This window comes from Scyliorhinus canicula, chromosome 4 (genome assembly GCF_902713615.1).
Source record: "Scyliorhinus canicula chromosome 4, sScyCan1.1, whole genome shotgun sequence".
Lineage (NCBI taxonomy): Eukaryota > Metazoa > Chordata > Chondrichthyes > Carcharhiniformes > Scyliorhinidae > Scyliorhinus > Scyliorhinus canicula.
The window spans coordinates 100,675,866-100,699,083 of NC_052149.1; the positions used below are offsets into that span (position 1 = coordinate 100,675,866).

The 23,218-nt window shown below is 50.4% G+C and overlaps 1 protein-coding gene across 2 annotated transcripts in view; it reads left to right on the forward strand.

Annotated features, from left to right (window-relative positions):
• Positions 1 to 23,218, forward strand: part of LOC119964845 (regulator of G-protein signaling 8-like) — an 82,086-nt gene that overhangs the window by 45,516 nt on the left and 13,352 nt on the right. For both annotated transcript variants that reach the window (XM_038794900.1, XM_038794901.1), the window contains exons 3-4: positions 4,257 to 4,367; positions 15,496 to 15,557. In XM_038794900.1, coding sequence (XP_038650828.1) covers positions 4,257 to 4,367; positions 15,496 to 15,557 — 173 coding nt within the window. The remainder of the gene's footprint in view (positions 1 to 4,256; positions 4,368 to 15,495; positions 15,558 to 23,218) is intronic.

Here is a 23,218-nt window from a genome sequence, read left to right on the forward strand (position 1 = left end):
GTCCAGGCACAGAAACATTAAATAAAACTTACCTAAAACAATAACTTATTTCTAATGTTTACCCATACAAATATAAATTCCCCAAAATACCTTTGTTTCCCAAACAATGTACATTCAGTGATGTACCACAACCGCAACAAATTATGTTTATTTGATGCGCAGTTGATATGGAATCATACTCAGTGCATCATATAATTGAGTGCCCAGTAAGCAGGCAGCAGCCAGTCGGCTGCACCATCAGTATCTGAGTCTCCAGATCAAATAAGAGAGTGGCTGCTGGGCGGAAAGGGTTGTCTGCTGACCACCTAGCTCATGACTCTTCAATCCAACATCTAAGAGGCATGCTGTTGCATGAAATGTCATCAAGCAGACCATTGGGGCTCTTAAGCTGAGTTCTGTACCAACTGTGGTCTTAGAAGGGCTTTCACAACCTCAACAGAAGCAATCCTGCCTAGCTGACTGATAGGCAACAGCGAGAGTCCTGGTGGAGTTGCAAGGTTGTCACCCTCTGAGAGGACAGCAGAGTTAATGCACCACTGTCACTCCCTCTGGTAAGTTCTCAACAGACCTAGCAATCCACTGGAGGATAGATTGTAGTGACAGCCTGCAAGCCCCTTTGAACATCAGCAGCCATGTTGACAGCAGCCTGAGCCAGCTGGCAGCTTGCTGCCTTGGTGTGACTTCAGTCTGAGCTTCTTCTGCAGCACTCAGTGATTCTACCTATACTGCAATGGAAGCTCAGACGCCAGCCACCATGGTTGGGTCCACTAGTGTTCGCAAAGAGTTGGCTATCAACATGATGCTGATCAGGATGGGCTCAAAGCTCTCTGCAAGCACTGTGCCAAGTTGGTGTCAAACTCCTCTATGCTCCTTAACATTACTTACAAGCTTTATATGAGGAGCTGAAAATGCACCAAGCATTTCAGTTTGCATACCCATCAGACTGGCTCTGTAACCCGATCTATCAAAATGGCTGCCTACACACACAAAGGACTTTTCTCATCCTTTCTACCTCCCGAACCAAGGCCTTCAGTCTGAGAACCTTGGAGACCACTCTCTGCCATGTTGCAGCAGCAGTCAAGTTTCCTCCTGTTCAATAAATCTTTCCCAGTCACTCAAGTGCCAGCACCAGCAGGATTGGGCCCCACTTAAGAGAAGGAGTCTGGCTTTAAGTAGCAGAATTTGAGTTGCATGATCTTGGGTCCCTTCTGAGGAGTGCATCCACTTGACAAAATATTTGGTGCTCAGACGCATACTACAATCATTTAAATTAGCGGGCAGCACAATGTTTGCTACCTGCCTCAGAAGGAACATTCACAGGTTAACCATGATTCCTGCATGCAATGTCGGTCTTTTTCCAATCATCCTCCTTGTCCATTTGGCAAATTTATCGTCAATATTACTTTAACTCAATGCAAGTCATCTGGCCCAGTGGGTAGCATCCCTGTCTCTAAGCCTGAAGCTCCGAGTTTGAGGCCCATCCCAGGACTTGATGGCTAAGGAATGTGCGTTCATAACACTGTCAAACAGGTTGAGTATCAACATGGAAAATCCTTCCAACACATCAATGGTAGGCAGAAAGAATGGGAAAGACCCCTGGTCAGCCATGTTTGATGTGGAATGGTGACTCTTTCACATCTAACGACCTGTATATATTCCCTTTGTGCAACACTAGGGAAAAAAACAACAAACAAACAATGACATTAACTCAGATAGACAAGAAGGAAAATATTTGTTCCATCTTAAAATGTATTTCAATGAATAACTCCAACTATTTTCACTCTTCATCTAATCAATCATCCAGTTCCTTTCTGTAAATAATATGAAGTTCAAATTAAAGATATTTCATATCAGCAACTTTGATTTAATGGGTGTCTTAAAATGGCGCAATGAATATCCATTGTTGAACCATTTTTCGATGTATGCAGCTGCCTATATAAATCTTCACACAGAATATGCATATCTTCAAAGCAGTACATGAAAATTTCTTTACTAAAAGTGAACTTACTTCTATTCAACGACAACCACCCCCCAACCCCCTCAAAATTTGCTGTTGAAACCGATGTTGTCAAACATCAACCGGCATCTTTGTTTCTTTTCCCAACACAGTTTTCTCACATTGTGTGTAGATCATTCCTGTGGTATTTACCTAATTCAGGCACACTGCTGTGAAGTGGGTTTGAATGAACTAATGCATTTTAATCATTCGATTAAGTGACATGAGCAAATTCAAACCGCTTAAAGGTGTTTTCAGACAGCAGTATTGAACAAAAAAGGCCCTGCATCAATGAGCTTCAACCAGGAGGGGCAGAAAATCTGTTAACTATTATAATGTTGATTCAGACTATGAGCCCAATTGGTAACTTTATTGACTACCATGCAGTACAATCTAAGGGTCGTACCTATGTGCAGACCAAGTATCACACGAGTGATAGTTCTTTTAAAGTTCATTCAAGGGATGTGGACATCGCTGGCTATGCCAGCGTTTATTGACCATTCCCAATTGCCCTTGAACTGAGTGAATTGCTGGGCTGTTTCAGAGTCAACCGCATTACTGTGGATCTGGAGTCACATGTAGGCCAGACCAATAGGTTTCCTTCCCTAAATCAGATGGGTTTTTATGACAATCTTTTTGTGGGCATCTTAACTCCAGATTTTCTTTATGGAATTCAAATGGTGGGATTCAAACCCAATTCCCCGGAGCATTACTCTGGGTCTCTGAATCATTAGCCCAGTGACAATACCACTACGTCACCTCCTCCCCACGTATTTTTAACTGTGGGTGCGATCTATCGGCCACGTTGCATTTTCCCTTGAACACGGTGCGGCCAGTGAATTCTGGAAGAGCCCTCTCGCAGGCTTCTTCACAGTCTTCACGCCTCACATGATTCTCCCAAGTCTTGCGAGGCATCGGAGTATGAATCCCGCCCACAAGGGGTGGGACTAAATGGTGCGTGCTGAAGCCAATTTTAAACAGGCTTCGGCGAACTTACCCAGCATCCACCGACCTCCCTCGATTCTCCATCCTCCCCAGCAAAGCCGCAGCCGGGCACCATTCAGCACTGGTCCACACAAATGTGGACCAGGTGGAATGGTACCCAGGAGGTCTCCTGAGCCATCTGAGACCCCTGAGTGCTCAGGGTCAGTGCAGGGTGGCCCGCTGGCCCTCCCCCTAGAATGCAGACACCAGCTGACATGTTGGCACCGTCATGGTCCCTGGATGGCACTGCCAAGCTGGCAGGAGCACTGCCTGGGTGCCAGGATGCCAGTGCAAGGGTGCCAGCTGCCAGGGTGGCACAGCAAAGGGCCAGAAGGAGAGGGGAACCATGCCCATGAAAGGAGGGTGGAAAGGGGTTTTCAAGGGTGGGGGTGTACAGGGCATGTACGTAGGGGCCTCCAGGACGTGGGGGGGGGGGGGTGAAGGGTGGGGGTCCTGGAAAGGAGGGGGTGCTGTAAGGGGACTTGGGGAGGGCTAAAGAGGGGGACCCCCAGGGACTCCATAGTGGGTGTCCGCACTTGGGGTGGTGTGGGTAGTGCCCATGTGTGTGGGGGGGTGTGGGTAGTGCCCATGTGTGTGGGGGTGACATTGCCCATGGGTGGGGGGGTGACAATGCCCATGGGTGTGGGGGTGTGGGAGACCCACAAGCTCACTTAGAAATCGGGGCACCCTTTCAAAATGTGGGCCCGATCTCAGAGTTCAGCTCCCCAGTGCTAAGTGTGGGCTAAACTGGTGAGAAACTTCCCAGGCCCAAAAAATGACTAAGCGTCATTGAATAGCGGAACTAAACTCCCTGAAAAAGCCGCCACAAATGAACTTCGAACTTTTCCCAGAGAATCGCATCCTATGACTTTATCGGCTACGTTATAAGCACTTGATTTTAGGTGTTGTGTGCTCAGTTGCTGATTTAAATGCTATTTCTGGCTAACTTGAGCACGGGTAGATCTTGACTTTGCAGATTTGCAGAAAATGACAGCCTGTTTTACATCTCTCCTCATTTTTATTTACATTGAAGTCAGCAGAAATTAAAACAAGGCAGACAAGATGTAAAAGCTGCCAACTGGCTCTCACCTGTTCCACGCAATGGGAAAAGTCAAAATCCACCCCAGCTTATTCATGACTTATTATTCAGGATCATTGATGTTCTGAAGTAATCCTGATGGTGAACCTTGCAGTACGCATATTTTCACTGAAGATATCAAATTGTCCGGCACTGGGAATACCTTTTAAGGACGGATTGTTGTTATGTCTTTCACAGGGCTAGAACGATGAAAACTCGACTGGGCTGCCTATCACAGAAATCTGACTCCTACAGCGACTTCAGCACTTTTCTCCCCAATAAGCATGAGAAGCCAATTAGATGCATGAAGTAAGTGATTTGTTTCTATCGGGGAGTTGGGGGGGGGGGGGGGGGGGGGGGGGGCATTGTGGGGGAAATGGCAGAGCATAAATTGACAGCTCTAGGTGTTTTAAGGTGCTCTGCATTCATGAAAATGTTATTTTGCCAAACAGGAGAGAGGATGAAGCATCATTTCAATGCTACATCACAGACTAGTGATAGCAGGATGCCATCCAACCTGCTTATATCACTGCACCACTTGTTTGTAAGCAGAACAAGAAGGTAAAACCCAGTAATTTATGGGAATTCATTGATCACTTCTGATTTAGGTGAAGCTGGTCTCTTCAGTTCAATCCATCTGTTATGGGCCAGGGTTTAGAGAACCACAAAGTGTATCATGGTGTTCACCTGACCCACAACTTTAAATAGATTATGGTTATGGGGAACACAAGGACCCATTCTACAGGTGTGATGCAACAGAGAACTGAGAGTGTTTTTAAACAAAAGCAATGTTTATTCTCTGAAACCAGTTAACATTTTATAAACATACAGTGAACATTTTAGCAACCACCAATTCAAATACACCCCCCGCCAAGAATACAGTACTCTATAAATAGCCCTTAATCTTTCCTTTTAACATCCATAGGACAAAAACACTTTTTACAGAATGATAACAGGTTTAACTTCTCTACTGAGAGCAGTTACCACTTTGAAATCACCAAATAAACATTCTTTAGCTTGCAGATTCATACACATCTTGCTGTGACTGCAGCTTCTCCAAATCTAAAACAAAACTAAAACACTGCATCCTCAAAGCAAAAGTAAAAGCAGACAGACAGCCCATCTCCACTCACTCTCTGACATCACTGCAGCCATCCGATAAACACCCATTTCTTAAAGGTACACCCACTACAGCTATTTTATAAACATTCATTTCTTAAAGGTACTCTCACATGACACATAGAATAGTATCCATAGAATCCCGACAGTGCAGAAGGAGGCTGTTCGGCCCATCATGTCTGCACCAGCCATCTGAAAGGGCACCCCAACCAGGCCCATGGCCCGACCCGATTCCTGTAACACCCCCCCCCCCCTTACCTGCACATCTTTGGACACTAGGGGAAATTTAGAAGGGTCAATCCACCTAACCTGCTCATCTTTGGACCATGGGAGGAAACTGGAGCACACAGAGGAAACCCATGCAGACACGGGGGGGAAAGTGCAAACTACATACAGTCACCCAAGACTGGAATTGAACCCTTGTCCCTGGTGCTGTGAGGCAATAGTGCCACCCTGCTGCCCCAAAATCTTATAATTTTATTTGGTATTAAAAGTGTTCAATGACGTTCCGGTGGTGGCCATGGAGAGTAGGCTGCACATTTGATAGCTCCTGCCTGTAATGGACTTTTGGATGTTTTCCCCCGGGTTTTTTGGGGGGGATTTTATGGGATACATCAGTGAAGAGTGAGATAGTAAGGAGAAATCCCCCTCTGGTATATGGAGAATTGGAGCAGAAGTGGCCGTGTGAGAAGACAATGTCCAATAAGGAGACGTGAGCAGAGCTGGTAACACGGGACTGCATGGACGTCAGCAAGGGCCACGGGGAGACGGCACAGTGGTCAACGGAGCAGCTGGTGAAGTTTTTCGAGGATTGCTTCGCCAAGCTGAAGAAGGACTCGCTGGACCCAATTAAGGCTTCGATTGATCAAGTGGTTCAGAATCAGGAAACTCACGGGAGAGTGATCCAGGAGGTCGAACAAAAGTTGTCCGAGCACGATGAGTATATAACCGTGCTGGAAAGCAAGGTGGGGATGATGAACGACCGCCAGAAAAGAATGCAGGAGAAGCTGGAGGATCTGGAGAATAGGTCCAGGAGGCAGAATCTCAGAATTGTTGGCCTCCCTGAAGGCAGTGAGGGATCGAATATGAGGGCCTATGTGACGGACATGTTGGTGAAGTTGATGGGGACTGGAGCGTTCCCTCGGCCCCTGGAATTGGACAGAGCGCACAGAGCCCTCACGAGGAAGCCCGGAGTGAACAAGCCCCCGGGGGCCATAGTGGAACGTTTTCACCTTTTCATGGACAAGGAACACGTTTTGCGGTGGGCCAAGAAAGAACAAAGCAGCAAGTGGGTGAACTATGAGTTGCGCATCTATCAGGACCTGGGAGCGGATTTGACAAAGAGGCGAGCTGGGTTTAATCGGGCAAAAAACGGCCCTCTTTAAGGGGGTGAAGGTCGGGAAGCTGTATTTCTACTTTGAAACGGCAGACGGAGTATGGATCTTTATCAAAGAAATGAAGCTGGAGGTGAATTAAAAGACACTTAAGCCTTGGAGAAGTACTGTGGCAGCAAATTGTGGTGCTGGATTGTATAAATAATGGACTGTGGGAATGGTTAAAGGTTGATCTGTCTTGCAGGGACCTTGGCCGGGATTCTTCCCTACCTGGCAGGGCGGGGGGTTCCTGCAGGGCGGAGTGGCGTGAACCACTCCGGCGTCGGGCCTCCCCAAAGGTGCGGAATTCTCCGCACCTTTAGGGGCTAGGCCCGCGCCAGAGTGGTTTCCGCTCCGTCGGCCAGCGAAAACAGCCTTTGGCGCCTCGCCAGCCGGGAACGAAAGGCCTTCGCCGGCCAGCGAAAGTCTGCGCATGCGCCGGAGCGTCAGCAGCTGCTGACGTCATACCGGCACATGCGCAGGGGAGGGGTCTCTTGGTGAAGGCCATGGCGGGGGCAGAAGAAAAAGAGTGCCCCCACGGGCTGACTGGCGCGTCGCGATTCCCACCCCCGAATCTCGGGGGGGCAGGGAATTCGGGACACGGCGGGGGTAGGATTGACGCCGGCCCAGGGCGATTCTCCGATTCCCCAGGGGGGTCAGAGAATTACGTCCCTTGTTAGGGGGGGGATGGGGTTTGAATTTAATTCTGCTTTATGGGTGACTATCTTTCTAAAGTGACTGTTTCTTCACTGTTTTTCTGTTGTTTGTTTACTGGGGAATGTGATGCTTTTAAAATGTTTATTCATATATGGGGGGGAGAGGAAAGTACAGTAGGGAGACAGACTGCTTGGTGCCAGGGGCGGGAGCTATCGAGTCAGCAAGTGTCAGCTGACTCTCTGAAGCGCAGTGGGGGGTGAGCAGGTGTTAAGCTGGAGCTTGGCTTGGGGGATTGGGTTTCTAGTTGCGAGCGGAGGTAAGGAGGGGGGAGCTGCTTTGCTGACAGGGGAGGAACTGTTACGAGGGGACAAATGGGAGGTTGGGAACGGCGACAGCCTGAGTGGGGACTCGAGGAAGCGGCTCGAGGCTGGCCTAAAAATGGTGATGGCTAGTCAACAGAAAGGGAGGGGGGGGCATGGGGGGGGGGGGGGGGGGGGTTGGAAGCCCCCCGTCCAGGCTGATTCAATGGAACGTGAGAGGACTGAATGGGCTGGGCAGGTCAAGAGGGCTTGCGTGTTCGCGCATTTGAGGGAACTGAAGGCGGACGTGGCAATGCTGCAAGAGACACACCTAAAGGTTACAGACCAGACGAAATTGAGGAAGGGGTGGGTTAGCCAAGAGTTCCACTCAGGACTGGACTCAAAGACCAGGGTGGTAGCGATCTTGATCAGCAAACGAGTAGCATTCGAGGCAGGGAGAATCATGTCAGACAAGGGGGGTAGGTACATAGTGGTCAGCGGGAAGCTGGAGGGGGTGCGAGAGGACATCTCGAACATGGTCCTCAACTGTGCGACCTGTCAACACTTCCAGCCAGCGCAGAGCAAGGAGACGCTCCAGCATCGACCTCTTTCGTGCGAATGGCCGTGACTACGTGTTGATTATTGACTATTTCTCCAATTACCCTGAAGTCGTGAAGCTCTCAGACCTCACATCTCGGACCGTCATCAGGGCCTGTAAGGAGACGTTCTCCAGGCATGGTATCCCACTCACTGTCATGAGTGACAATGCCCTGTGCTTCAACAGCCACGAGTGGTCTATGTTTGCCGAGTCATACCATTTCAAACATGTCACTTCCAGCCCACACTATCCGCAGTCCAATGGGAACGTGCACATTGTGAAGCAGCTCATCTGCAAGGCCACGGATTCTGCTTCTGACATCTACTTTGCGCTGCTTGCGTACAGGGCGACCCACTGTCCACTGGCATGTCGCCGGCTCAACTCCTGATGAACAGGGACCTGCAGACAACACTTCCAGCCATACACTTGCCCAACCTGGATCACCTCCCGGTGCTGCAGAATGTGCAGCAGCTCCGAAACCAGCAAAAGCAGGGCTATGAGGCTAATGCCATCAATTTGCCCATGTTATCCCCGGCAGACACTTTCAGGATCAAGATACCTGATGGTGGCTAGTCTGCTACAGCTGTTGTTCGATAGGCTGCACCCCACTCGTATGTTGTACGTATGGCTGACGGTTCTGTTGTACGACGAAACAGACGGGCACTGCAGAAAGTTGCCTGTCCACACCACTTTCTTCTCCGTTTCTGTCCGTTGTTTTGCCACCTCCTGATACCTCGAACTACAAGGCCACCAGTCAGGTTTCCATCCCGCCTGTCAAGGCGTTGTCGTCCCCACCATCACCTCTCCAGCGGTCGACAAGGATCAGGCGCAAGCCCTAGAGACTGGACTTATGAATATTTGTTTTGTTTGCTATGTTCTGTTTTCTCACATTAGACAGCTGTCTTCACATGTAAATATGTTCACATATGCCACCGCTTGTAAATATGTTAATATATGCCACCACATGTAAGTACATTCTCATATGCCAACAAAACATAAAACAAAAAAAGGGGAGATATCATGATATGCTGACATACAGATAATGATATATAGACAGGCACAGTCAGGCAGCTAGCTAATGAACACAGAGAACAGGACATGACCAATGAGCAGACAGGACACTCAGGGGTGGTATCTCACTATAAAAGGCACAAGGCACTCACATTCCGCCTCTTTCCACTGATGAACATCTACAGAGTGAGTCAGAGTGTATTTACAGTATCACACCTCCAGCACGTGGCTAAGAGCTAGTCTGGTTCAGTCAGACAGAGTAACCACACTTAGGTTAGCAGCGAGTCAAACTCATAGAGAACTGTGCTAACTGTGCTACTGGTTCAATAAATCAGATTGAACTAACTTCAAGCACTGGAGTATCTTTTGGTTAAAGCTGCATCCAGTTGCAGCCTGTGTTATCCCAGAGTACATAACACAACAACTCTGCCTTTGCCATACCCTCATGAGGAAGTTAGTGGAAGAGGAAGGACCAGGAACAGGCCACTTAGGCCCTCAAGACCTGTTCATGCCATTCAATGAGATCATGGCTGATCTGTGACCTAACTCTATATACCAACCTTTCCTCATTTCCCTTAACACCTTTACCCATAATAAAAACCCATCAGTCTGATTTTAAAATTAATAATTGACCAAGCATCAACTGCCATTTTCGGGAGAGAATTCCAAACTTCTACTGCCCTTTCGCATGTAGAATCATTTCCTGTAAGGCCTGGCTATAAATTTTAAAATATATTCTCTAGTCCTGGACTCCCCAACTGGGGAAGTAGTTTTTCTCTATCTGTCCTATCAATTCCCCTTATATATCTTGAAAATGTCAGTCAAATCAACTCATAACATTCTAAATTCAAGCTAATATATCCCTAGTTTATGTAATCTCTTATAGTTTAAATCTTGGAGTCCAGGTATCATTCCAATGTATCGACACTGCACTTTCTCTCCAAGGCTGTTATTTTCATATAAATTTAGAATACGCAATTCTTTTTTTTCCAATTAAGGGGCAATTTAGCTTGGCTAATCCACCTACATCTTTGAGTTATGGGGGTGAGACCCACGCAGACATGGAGACAATGTGAAGACTCCACACGGACAGTGATCAGGGACTGGGATCGAACCCGGGTCCTCAGCGCCGTGAAGCAGCAGTGCTAACCACTGCACCCCCATGCCACCCTCCAAGGCGATTATATATTTCCTAAGGTGTGGTGCCAAAGCTTTTCACAGTACTCCAGGTGCAGTCTAACAAGGGCATTGTATAGCTGTAACATGACTTCTACACCCTTGCATTTCAATCCTTCAGATAAGGCCAGCATTCCATTATCCTTTCGATTATTTTCTGTACTTGTTCATAACATTTTAATGATTTATGTAGAAAGATCCCTTGTCCCTTTTATGCCTCCACTGTTTTTCACCATTTAGAAAGCACTCAGATATATCCTTTTTTCTCCAAAGTGCATTATCTCATGCTTGCTCAGAGTGAAAGCCATTTGCCATGGTTTTGCCTGTTCACTTAATCTATTAATATAATTTTTGGCTTTCATCTGCACTACTTATAATGCCACTCATTTTTGTGTCATTGGTAAATTTGCATGTCTGGCTCTTTAGCCCATCATTTAAGATATTAATAAATATAGTGAATAGTTCAGGCTCCAACATAGATCTTTGTTGAATGTTATGATCCATCCTGCCAATTAGAGCTCCTGATCACCATCCCTATATTCAGGCAGGGATTTTCATCTGTCTGCCTGTGGTGGGATGGAGGCTGAGGGATTTTTAAAATGGTTGACAGGACCTAATTTGGGGATTCCGCCCCTTTCCCTTTTCAGTCATTTTTGGCAGTGCAGGATAAGGATATGAGAGGCGAGCCTCACTGAGTACTCCCCCACTTTCCGGCTCTATTGCGGGGGTGGGCATTTCAAACACCTGCGACATTGATGGAGTCGGGTCAGTATTTGCAAGAGACGTGATTCCCAGACTCTCAGTGGAGTTGCGAACCTTGGGAGATCCCGGGTGGGATTTTATCAGCCCGGGGCCGGACCGGAGAATCCCCGCGACCGGCGCGAATCGCACCATGCCGCCCCGACGCCGGCACACCATTGCCACCAGTGTGGTTGGCACGGCACCGGTCGGGGGCTGCTCTATGTGGCCGGCCCGCCGATTCACGGCCCGGGTTGGGCCGAGCGGCCGTCGTAAAAACGCCTAGTCCCGCCATTGCCGTCCACACCTGCTCTCGGCCGGCGGGAACTCGGCGTGGAAGGGTCAGGGGACAGACTGTGGAGGGGGAGGGGGGGTCCAACCCCAGGGGGAGAACCTACGAAGTGGCCTGGCCCGCAATCGGGCTCCACCGATCGGCGGGCCGGCCTCTCTGGCTGGCGGCCTCCTTTCTTCCGCGCCGGCCCCTGTAGTCCTGCGCCATGTTGCATCGGGGCCGGCGCATTGAAGGAAGCCACTGCGCATGTGTGCATTGGCGCCAGTGCCACTGCGCATGTGTGCATTGGTGCCAGTGCCACCGCGCATGCGCGAATCCCGTGGCACCTATTTCAAGCCGGGATCAGCAGCTGGAGCGGCGTGAATCGCTCCAGTGCCATGCTGGCCCCCTGTAGGGGCCAGAATTGCTGATCCTGAGGCCATGTTGACGCCATCGAAAAACGCAACGGCGTTTCTGACGGCGTCAACACTTAGCCTCAGGATCACAGAATCCCGCCCCCCCTAGTCTGGAATCTGTCATAATATGCACTCATGTTCATAATGAGATACAGACAGGCAGTGATGGACATACACAGGAACCAATCATCACACAGAATACAGAACAACCAATCACCAGGCAGAACACTACAGGGTACATTACCAGTATAAAACACACGAGGCAGGGAGGTTCGGGCTCTTCGTACTGATGATAGCTGTAGCAACAGTCAGGGTGCAAGATAGTCAGCACCTACTACACATGGCACAGAGCAAGTCTGGACAAGCCAGAACAAGATTAGCAAGCTTAGATTAATAGAATGTCGACCCACAGCAAACTATGTACATTACTCGACAAGTTCAATAAAGCAGTATTGAACCATCTACAGCGTTGGAAGCCTGTTTTCAAGTGATACTGCATCGAGTTGCAATCCGTATTAGTCCAACATATATAACACATCATGGTACCAGGAAACTATTAACTCTAACGGACCTACCTCGAGTAAATCTGAAACGACCGGAAAGCAAGTAGCAAACAGCCAGCAGTATGGAAAAGATCCAGGTCCCTCCGCAACTCCGGATCTCCGGCAACCTCGGCGCCAACTGGAGGGTCTTCAGACAACGTTCCTCCTACACCTCGCGGCATCCGACCTTGAGGAAGCATCAAATGCCCGGAAAATTGCGCTGCTCCTGTCGACAGCGGGGGATCACGCCATCCACATCTTTAACTCGCTCACGTTTGCCCAAGGAGAAGATAAAGCAAAGTTCCAGACCATTCTGCACAAATTCGACATCCACTGTGAAGTCGAGGTGAATGAGAGCTTTGAGCGGTACATCTTCCAACAGAGGCTTCAGGGTAGGGACAAACCTTTTCACTCCTTTTTGACCCATCTCCGCATCTTAGTGCAGTCATGTACTATGACTCGATGGCTGATTCCATGATCCGGGATCAGATCGTTTTCGGAGTCCATTCCGACTCCCTGCGGGAGTAGCTCCTTAAAATCAAACGTATGATCGGGAAGCAAAAAAAAATCAGGCATTCAACATTCCCTTTGAAAATCATTGCCCCATTACCTTCTGACAATACTGCCAATCAAACACAGACAGAGAAAGTGCCACTGAGGAAACCAATAATCCACTTCACACCTCTTACTGCTGTCCAAATAAAGACAGGCATTGAAAATCCACTTCAAAGAAAGATCACATTATTTCAGTGTAATAAAGCTGCCAAAAAAACAAAGAGCTAGATAGCTTCTTTGTAGCTCTGTAAATAAGCTCCTGCCAGCCTGAGTCCATTAGCCATCCCTGGAGTTCACCCAAGCCTGGGCCTTTGTCGCAGCAAACAGAGGCAGGCCTTGTAATCTGCTGGCCTCATGATCCGCCTGCCTTTGTTGCCATCTCCGACCTGCTTCCGGAGATGCTGGGCCTGTCTCTAGCCCATGTCCACGTCCTCAACTTAAAAATAGGACAGGCGAGCTCCTCCAGGATGGAGACAAGATTGCAGGTCTGTGAAAATTGCTGACTCCTGATACCCATCTTGTTGACAAGAATCCGGCCCCCTCTGTCACCTGTTGCTCAGCCAATTTCCAAACCTGGTCAATAATTTGCCACCGATTCCACGAGCTTCAATATAGCCAAGTGACCTCTGGTAGCTTCATCAAATGTTTTCTGGGAATTGAATTCTGATGTTCGCAAGTTAGTATCTATGTCACTAACATCCATAGGCTTTCGCTGCCCACTGCTTTAGTTGCATCTTCAAAGGAAGAAACAGTGAATAACTTGCTACCACTGGGACTGCCAACTGTCTCAGAACAACTGATGGGGTGTGAAATGTGACATGTACAAAATGCAGAGACAGACCAGCATGAAGCATGTGAACAGGAAATGTTCTTTGGAAAGACAGAACTCGAGCCAAAAAAAAATCACAAAATACATTCACAGACCTGGATTCTTAGAATGCATTATTTTAGAGTACCCAATTCTTTTTATTCAATTAAGGGGGAATTTAGCATGACCAATTCGCCTACCCTGTAAATCTTTGGGGGTTCTGGGGGTGAGAATGTACAAACTCCACACGGACAGTGACCTGGGCCGGGATTCTCCCCTACCTGGCAGGACGGGGGGTCCCGGAGGGACGGAGTGGCGTGAACCACTCCGGCGTCGGGCCGCCCCAAAGGTGCGGAATTCTCTGCACCTTTAGGGGCTAGGCCTGCGCCGGAGTGGTTCCCGCTCCGCCGGCTGGCGCGAACGGCCTTTGGCGCCCCACCAGCCGGCGCCGAAAGGCCTTCGCCGGCCGGCGGAAGTCCGAGCATGCGCCGGAGCATCAGCGGATGCTGACGTCATACCGGCGCATGCGCAGGGGGGGGTCTCTTCAGCCCCCGCCATGGTGAAGGCCATGGCGGGGTCGGAAGAAAAAGAGTGCCCCCACGGCACAGGCCCGCCCGCCGATCGGTGGGCCCCAATCGCGGGCCAGGCCACTGTGGGGGCACCCCCCCGGGGTCAGATCGCCCCGCGCCCCTGCCAGGACCCCAGAGCCCGCCCGTGCCGCCAATCCCGCCAGTACCAGAGGTGGTTTAAACCACGCCGGTGGGAAAGGCCTGTCAGCGGCGGAACTTCAGCCCATCGCGGGCTGGAGAATCGCCACGGGGAGCCCGCCGACCGGCGCGGCGCGATTCCCGCCCCCGCCGAATCTCGGGGGGGGGCGGAGAATTCGGGACACGGCGGGGGCGGGATTGATGCCGGCCCTGGGCGATTCTCCGAACCCCCAAGGAGTTGGAGAATTCCGCCCCTGAAGCAGGATTGTACCTGGGTCCTCGGCGCTGTGAGGCAGCAGTGCTAACCACTGCGCCACCTTGCTGTCCCCCTTAGAGTGCATTAATAAGTGGAAACTATTGTCGGTAAATCCTATTAACAACAGGAAACAAATGATTTAAATAGTAATTGTGATTTGCCTAACTATATTCCAAACAGACAGCCTATGTTCAGAAAGGCCACATCATTCAGTGCACTTAAGGTGAAGTTAGATAAGAAAGGACATGTTGATAAAGTAAGATGAAGTGGGTTTTCAGGCGGAGGAGGGCTCGTACAATTTCTTGGATGTTCCGCCCAATGCTTTCATGTCTGCCCCAACATTTACTCAATTTTATAGGGGGACAGGCAAGGCCAAGGCTAACCAACCTGCCCTAAACCCAACTGAGGCCCCTATGTGGCCAACAGATGAACACTGAAAGGTTGTTCCACCCACCTGGAGGAGTTCGGGGGTGAGGGGGGTGGGGGATGGTGGGGGGGAGGGGGTTAAGAGACCAGAAAGTCAGCCTGTTCAGATCTTGGACTGGAAGGAGAGTTGAGTGGTCTCCCTTCCACAGTGAGCAACCCCCTCCCCCAATCCAAAGTCTGCCTCTCCACAAGTGCTCCCTCCTCACCTTGCCTCCACATAAGACCTTCACCCCACTCTCCCCATCTCTCCAGGCCTCACCTCTCCCATCCCGCTATCAGACCACCCTTATTTACCTGGCATTGGACATCAGGATTTTCAACCTGGGACAACTTTGTGCTCCAGGTCCGAGTCGCTGCTGCCAGCGGGGCTGCTAGGACTACAGAGCTGCCGGCCAATCAGATTGGCCAGCAACTTTCTGAGGCGAGACTTCCTCCCGAGTGACTTTCTGCAATGATAATAATGTTTATTCTCTGGATTTTCAAAGGCTGTCCACAGAGGAAGTCGTGCAATGGACCGAATCATTCAGTGTACTTCTGGCTAATAAGTGTAAGTACAATAAATATTTTAATCTATCAACTGGAACAAGTACAAAGGCAATGGTGATGTTCAAAGCATCATTCTAGACCTGCAGTGCGAAAGAAATCAAATTAACTCAAACGAAAAGATTTTGCACCAAAACACACTTCGTAGCTTAACTGTGCACTTTTGCTAGAAATTATATTAAAAGTGTTTTTAATTTTACTTCTTTGTTCTTTCATTCAATGTGTCCCACTTAACTGTTCTGAGTGAATGTTAATTCCCAGTGGAGAGGGAGGGCTAAGTCTAAACCCAACTACAACCGCCCAAATTTGTATCAGCTTCCTGTTTAACCTGGGTGGGGGCCAGTGTTGGGAGAGTAACCTGTTCTCAAGAGATAGGTCAGGAATTTAAATATGTGAACAAGGTTTAGATTTTAGCCATCATGGCTGCAGGCTGCACGTTTCCCAAAGCTCGGGAACCCAGCCAAGCTAAGATTAGGAGCCATTCCCTGCAATCACTGATGTTCATCCATGCACACTGCCCCCCTTCCCTTACCTCACCAAGCAATTTCATATCATACCTCCAAACACAAATGGTTTCCAGGCTAAAACCACCACCCACCCCATCACATTTCCACCTCAATTTCATTCCCATCACCATCACATTCCCACCTCCATCTCATTCCCATCACCATCACATTCCCACCTCCACCACATTCCCACCCCATCTCATCCCCCACCCCATCTCATTCCCACCCTCATCACATTCCCACCCTCATCACATTCCCAACTCCATCTCATTCCCACCCCCATCTCATTCCCACCCCCTGTCATTCCCACCTCCAGTCATTCCCACCCCCATCTCATTCCCATCCCCATAGCGTTCTAACCTCCATCTCATTCCTACCCCATCTCATTCCCACCCCCTTGTCATTCCCACCTCCATGTCATTCTCACCCCCTGTCATTCCCACCTCCATCTCATTCCCACCCCCTGTCATTCCCACCTCCATGTCATTCCCAACCCCATCTCATTCCCATCCCCATGGCGTTCTCATCACCTCCATCTCATTCCTACCCCATCACATTTTCATCCCCCATTTCATTCCCCCCCATCTCATTCAAACCCCCATCACATTCCCACCCACCACCATATCATTCCCACTTCCATCTTATTCCCACCTTTGTCTCATTCCCACCCTTGTCTTATTCCCACCCTCCATCTCATTCCAATCACAACTCATTCCCACCCTCATCTCATTCCCATCCCCATCTTATTCCCATTCTCCTTCAATCTCATTTCCACCCTCCACACTGCCCAAGTAATCCCCAAGATGACCATGCACTCTTTCCCCACACTGTCCATTCTATCTCTCCCCTGTTATTTCCCCAATGACCATCTCTCCACCAGGAATCTCCAAACTGATCACCAATCCCACACCTGCTCTTCCCATCACGTCCTTACCCAGCAGTAAAACAGAGAAGCATCACATGGAATAAAGTCCCATTTGGAATGTATGCAACAAAACACCACCAAGGAAGTGACGCAAAATATACGCCTTCAGGCCACAAAATGGTTAAATTGAGATAGGTTTGACACCACGGATGCAGATAAGGCAAGTCATTGTTACCCAGTTCAACTAGAGTGGGACATTCCTCCTCTCCCTCCCCCCCCCCCCCCCCAAACACACACACACATACACCACGGCGCGTTTTGTGGCGGTGGACATGGCGTGGCATCGGCCAGTAGTGGGATCTTCTGGTCCTGTCGCTGTGGACAGGATTTCCCGTTGTTCACACCCTCTGCCACCGGGGAACTCGCGGTGGGAGGTGGGGGATCGCCGTCGTCAGGATTGGAAAATCCGACTGGGAGGAACAGCTGGAAAATTCCTCCCACAGTCACAACTGGAAGGTAAGAGATGCAGTTGACAAATTGTACACAGCAAGCCCCCACAAACAAGAAGGCATTAACAACCAGACCCTTTCTGCTTGTGGACAATTTTTTGAGTTCTACAGTTGACTTTGCAGCTCCTCGTGCATGTCATGGTGGGGAATCATTCTGATAGGTGTGCTAAAGCATTGGGTTCATGACCATAGTAAGTATGCAGAGCAGGCAGATCATAATGCCAATCAGTGTGCAAAGTGAGTTTGATACCAGTGCTATGGAGCTCAACACTCGAACTAATACGCACACATTCAGCAATAGAAGGAATCCCTTCTCCTCCCACTGTCACTCCCTAATAGTGAGCACTATTTATGATCAACTGCTTCCAGGTTAGTTGCTGGTTGACCTCTTCTCACTGTATCTACGGTTTGTAAATCAGAGGAGATTGTGGAATGAGGGGGGAGTGAGATTGGAGAAGATGAGAATACTACCATCCTCAACAATTTCAGCCCCTCTTCTGGCCACAGACCCAACAATGCATGCTCCAATGATGGTAGAGACTGTCATCTCCATGGGTTTATGGAGCCTAAGCCTGGCCAGTTAAGAGCTCCCACTTCCGCTTGTGTGTCACCTTCTCCAGAAAGGGAGAGGGCAGTGTGTCAGTGAGTGCAGTGCAATCTGTTTGTTACAGTCATAGAGTTTTACAGCACAGAAGAGGCCCTTCTGCCCATTTTGTCCGTGCCGGCCATCAAGCACCAATCTATTCTAATCCCATTTTCCAGTACTTGGTCCGTAGCCTTGTATGTTACATTGTTTCAAATACTCATCTAAATGTTTCTTAAATGTTGTGAAGGCTCCTGCTTCCACCACCCTTTCAGACAGTGAGCTCCAGAATCTCACCACCCTCTGGGTGAAAATGTCTTTCCTCAAATCCCCTCTAAACCTCCTGCCCCTTACCTTAAATCTATGACCTCTGGTTATTGACCCTTCTACTAAGGGGGAAAGGTTCTTCCTGTCTATCCTATGTCTAGCATCATTTTGTACACCTCAATCAGATCCCCCGTCAGCCTTCTCTACTCTAAGGAGAACAACCCCAGCTCACCAACCTCACTCATAGCTGATATTGGTGTTTATAATAGCGTTATAGTAGTGTTACTGGTCAATGGCAGACCAGTAAGGATGGAAGTAGACACGGGAGCAGCTGCTACCGTATTAGGGGAGCTCACCTACAAATATCTTCGAGATGAGGCTCAGCCTCTGAGGCTGCAGAACATGGCAACTAGATTGGCTGCCTATACAGGGCAGGCCATTAAGATAGTAGGGATGGAACCATTCACACATGTTGTTGTCCTGCCTCAAACGAGTTGGGTTCTGGGTCTCGTTTTTTGAAACCATGTCGGAGATCGTTGGGATCAAACTGGTGCCATGTCTGCTGATGGCGATATTTTGGTGTGTCAGACTCCCTAGAGCTCGTTGAAGGGAGGAGGGCCGACGTCTTGGTCTTTGCCTCCTTGGCGGCCCGGAGGCGAATCCTGCTTGAATGGAGGTCAGCGGTTCCAGCGAAGGCCTCGGCATGGTTGGGAAACCTGGCAGAGTTCCTGCAATTGGAAAAGATTAGATATATCTTGAGGGGGCTGGAAAAGAGGTTCTATTCCAGGTGGATGCCGTTCCTCACTTTCTTTAAGGACCTGTTCGTGGCCAGCGGTTAGGAGGTGGGGGGGGGGGGGGGGGGGGGGGGGGGGGAGAGTGAGGATAGCTGGGCTAAGGGGGGATAGGGGATTTAGGGTCGTTACTGTTACTTTCATTAAATTAAAAATGACAAACTGTTTGTATTATATAGTTATGCCTTTGTATGTGAGAATTTGAAATGTTTAGAGTAAAATATATTTTTAAAACAGATAGTAGGGAAGACCAAAACGCCTGTGAGCTATGGTCAGCAATCTGCCGAACTTCCAATAATCGCAGTATCTGGCCAGGGACCAAGTCCAATAGACAATGATTGGCTTCAAGAAATTAAACTCAACTAGGCAGCACGGTAGCATGGTGGTTAGCATAAATGCTTCACAGCTCCAGGGTCCCAGGTTCGGTTTCTGGCTGGGTCACTGTCTGTGTGGAGTCTGCACGTCCTCCCCATGTGTGCGTGAGTTTCCTCCGGGTGCTCTGGTTTCCTCCCACAGTCCAAAGATGTGCGGGTTAGGTGGATTGGCCATGCTAAATTGCCCTTAGTGTCCTAAAAATAAGGTTAATGGGGGGGGGGGGTTACTGGTATAGGGTGGATAAGTTAGCTTGAGTGGTGTGATCATTGCTCGGCACAACATCGAGGGCCGAAGGGCCTGTTCTATGTTCTATGTTCTATGGTTAGAAGTTTTCAGAAGCTTGATGTAACCTGGAAGTATCAGAACTTTTTTCACGATGAACTGGGAAAAATCAACGGGTTAAAGGCAAAAATTCACTAGGCCCAGAAGCCACCCCAAAATGTTTCAGGGTTAGACCTGTGCATTATGCAGTTCTGGAGGAAGATGAGTCCAAGATAGGATGGCTTGAAGAACTAGGTATCATCCAACAGTCCAGTTTCCTGAATGGGCAGCCCCCATAGTACCTGTTGTTAATCCAGATAAGACACTCTGCATCTGCAGAGACAATGGACGGGATTCTCCGTTGGCTGACGCCATAATCGGGATATGCAATTCGGCGGAGAATAGTGTCCGACGCTGAAATCACGGCGGGCGCCAATTTAATGCCATTTCGCAATTCTCTGTCACCTTGACAGCGGCCTCAATGCATTCCGGAACGCACGTACAGTAAACGTGATGTCATTAACGGGCCTGATCCAATATTCTTTGAGGCCTCCGCCATGCTCCAGCTCCAATGGGCCGAGTTCCCGACGCCGCGGTTCATTTGTGCTTTTCAGAATCGTGAAACCGGCGTGGTGGCTGATGAGGAAGAGAGAGAGGGTAGGACACAGAGAGACACGGCTGTGGGCTGCTGGGCCAGGCACTGACTGGGGTGGGGAGCCCCTACCAGGGCCGAGGGGTTGGGGGGGGGGGGGGGGGGCTAGGGGGAGAATGACAGGGGAACAGGCCGTGTCCCCGGGGTGACCCCCCCATGGATCTGGGCTAGTGTCCAGTCATGGACCACCATTGCCGCCCTGCAAGGCAGCCACCTTCATGCGCATCCAACTGACAACCCATCTTGGCCCCTGGTTCTGCAGAGTGACACCGGCCATCTGAGTGCCCACACCCCTCCCTCCACATGCCACCCTTCGCCATACACCCCTCCCCCCACATGGCCGCCACCCACTGGCGGGGAATCACCCAGCCCACTCATACACGGGTGCTGGGTGGGGGCCATGGAGCGTACCGCTGGCAAGGGCAGCACCATCTGACGGTACCCCTTGGCAGCAGGGTGGGCGTCAGGTACCAGGCAACGGCGAGGCCAGGGGTGTGGAGGTGTGGGGAGAGGTGATATGAGGAGGCAGAGCCCGCAGTGTCAACCGAGATGACCATGTAATCCGGTGCACCTGGTTGGGAACGGGTACGCACCATGCTAACACAGAATCCAAGAATCCCCACAGAGCAGAAGGAGATCACCTGGCCGCATCGGCTCCCAGGAAGAACACCTCACCCAAGATATTGTCAGCCTTTCACCCCCTGCAGACAATGGATCTTGGAATTCAACCAGCAATGCATCATAGAATCATAGAATTTACAGTGCAGAAGGAGGCCATTTGGCCCATCGAGTCTGCACCAGCTCCTGGAAAGAGCACCCTTCAGCCCACACCTCCACCCTATCCCCATAAACCAGTAACCCCAACTAACCTAAGGGCAATTTAGCATGGCCAATCCACCTAAACTGCACATCTTTGGCCATAAGGGTGGCCTTCCTGTTAATTGCTGCAGCCCTGGGGGATGTCCTGTGGCTGTACAAGGTGGTGCTGCTCGAGGAAGCTGCAGCAGCGGAGGGTGCAGCAGCGGAGCCTGCCCCAAGGAACAGGAGGCAGCCGCCCAGGATAGAGAGCCGGCCACCCAACAGGCCGAGGAGAAGGTGTCAAGGAGGCGCCGCATGAGGCCTCGAGTGTACCAGCGGAGCCTATGATTCGAGGACCTGCCGGACCGACCCAGTGTGGTGGTATGAATGTGAGCACTGCCATTGATGAGACCATGGGACATTTTGTTGGACTTTGTTATTATTTTGTTGCACCTTAAGTTCGTAGTAGTAGTATTGTTTTTTATTGTTTTTATTGTTTTTGCTTAATGAGCCAGTGGGCAGCACACCTTTATTGATTTTCGCTGCTCATACCACCATTCCTCGGACCCCCCCCCCTTCCACTTACACCCCCCCCTTCGTTCTCCACAAGGGGTGAATGTGGTGGTATGAATGTGAGCACTGCCATTGGTGCAGAGCATTGGTTCCCCATTGGCTCTGGCTGGTCATGTGCCTCTCATCCGATTGGCTGGGACTAGTCATGTGACTGCTCACCAATTGGTCGAGAGGCAAGTAGACCCCCCCTCCGAGGCGGGGTATAAGTACCCAGGTTTCCCGGCGGTCGCCTTTCTCTGTAGTCGACCACCGGGCTAACAACTAGCTGATTAAAGCCACAGTTCGGATCCTAATCGTGTCTTAAATGCAATTGATGGTACATCAATTTAATCAGCTAGAATTTTGGAATGGAGCTACGCATCAAGCCTGACTGCCTCCGTACCAGCCCGCATGCTGCAAATGCGTCTGCAATCTTTAAACACTGGCAGGCATGTTTTAATAGTTACCTGATGACTGCAGCCGGCAAGCCCACCAAGGAGCAGAAACCACATCCTCCACTCATGCGTGGGCACAGCGATCTACTCTATGATTGAGGACGAAAGCGATTATGATGCGGCCATGGAGATTCTCAAAGGACACATTCTCCGGCCGGTCAACGAAGTATACATACGGCATCTCCTGACGACTAGACAACAGTTCCCTGGTGAGTCACTCGACGAGTTTTACCAGGCCCTCGCAGCTCTAGGGAGAACGTGCGCGTGTCTCCAAGTTTCGGTGACTGAGCACATGGAACTTTTAATCAGAGACGCTTACGTTGCTGGCATGCAGTCCCCTTCTATCCGCCAATGATTGCTGGAGAAGAACACCCTCAGGCTGGCTGAGGCACGGACTCTTGCAACCTCCCTGGAGGTTGCTGACCTGAACGCCCGCGCATACGCCCCCCTGCCGCGCAGCAACCCCCCTGGACTTCATGGCACGCGCCACCCCCGTCCTCCGTGGACCCCGACCCCCCCCCCCCCCTCCCCCCCCAAGACTGCGCTGCGGGTCGCTCTGACAAGCTAACGCTATTTTTGCCGCCTCTCCAAGCACCCCCGCCGCGCTGCCCACTCCGTTCTGTGCAAGAGCTGCGGGAAGAAGGGCCACTACGCGGAGGTCTGCCAGACCAAGTCGGTCGCTGCTGTTCCACGCAGTGACCGCGGATTGCCCCCTCCGGGCCCCCCCAGGGCCCCACGCCGCACACCAACCTCTCCGGCCCGCCTCCCGGCCCCCGCAACGGCCCCACGGTCCTCCCGACCCTCGCTCCCAGCCGCCCCAACCGGCCCGCAGACGCCGCTGACACTGCCCCCAGCCGCCCCGAGGTTCTCACGGGCGCCACCATCTTGGACCCCGGACGCCATGTGCGGGCCATGGGCGCCAGCATCTTGGGACCCCGACTCCATGTGCGAGTCCTGGGCGCCGCCATCTTGGGCCAACACGGAAGGCCCTGCAAGCAATTACTCTGCCACTGATGATGATCTGGAACTCTCACCACGACTGGCTTCTATC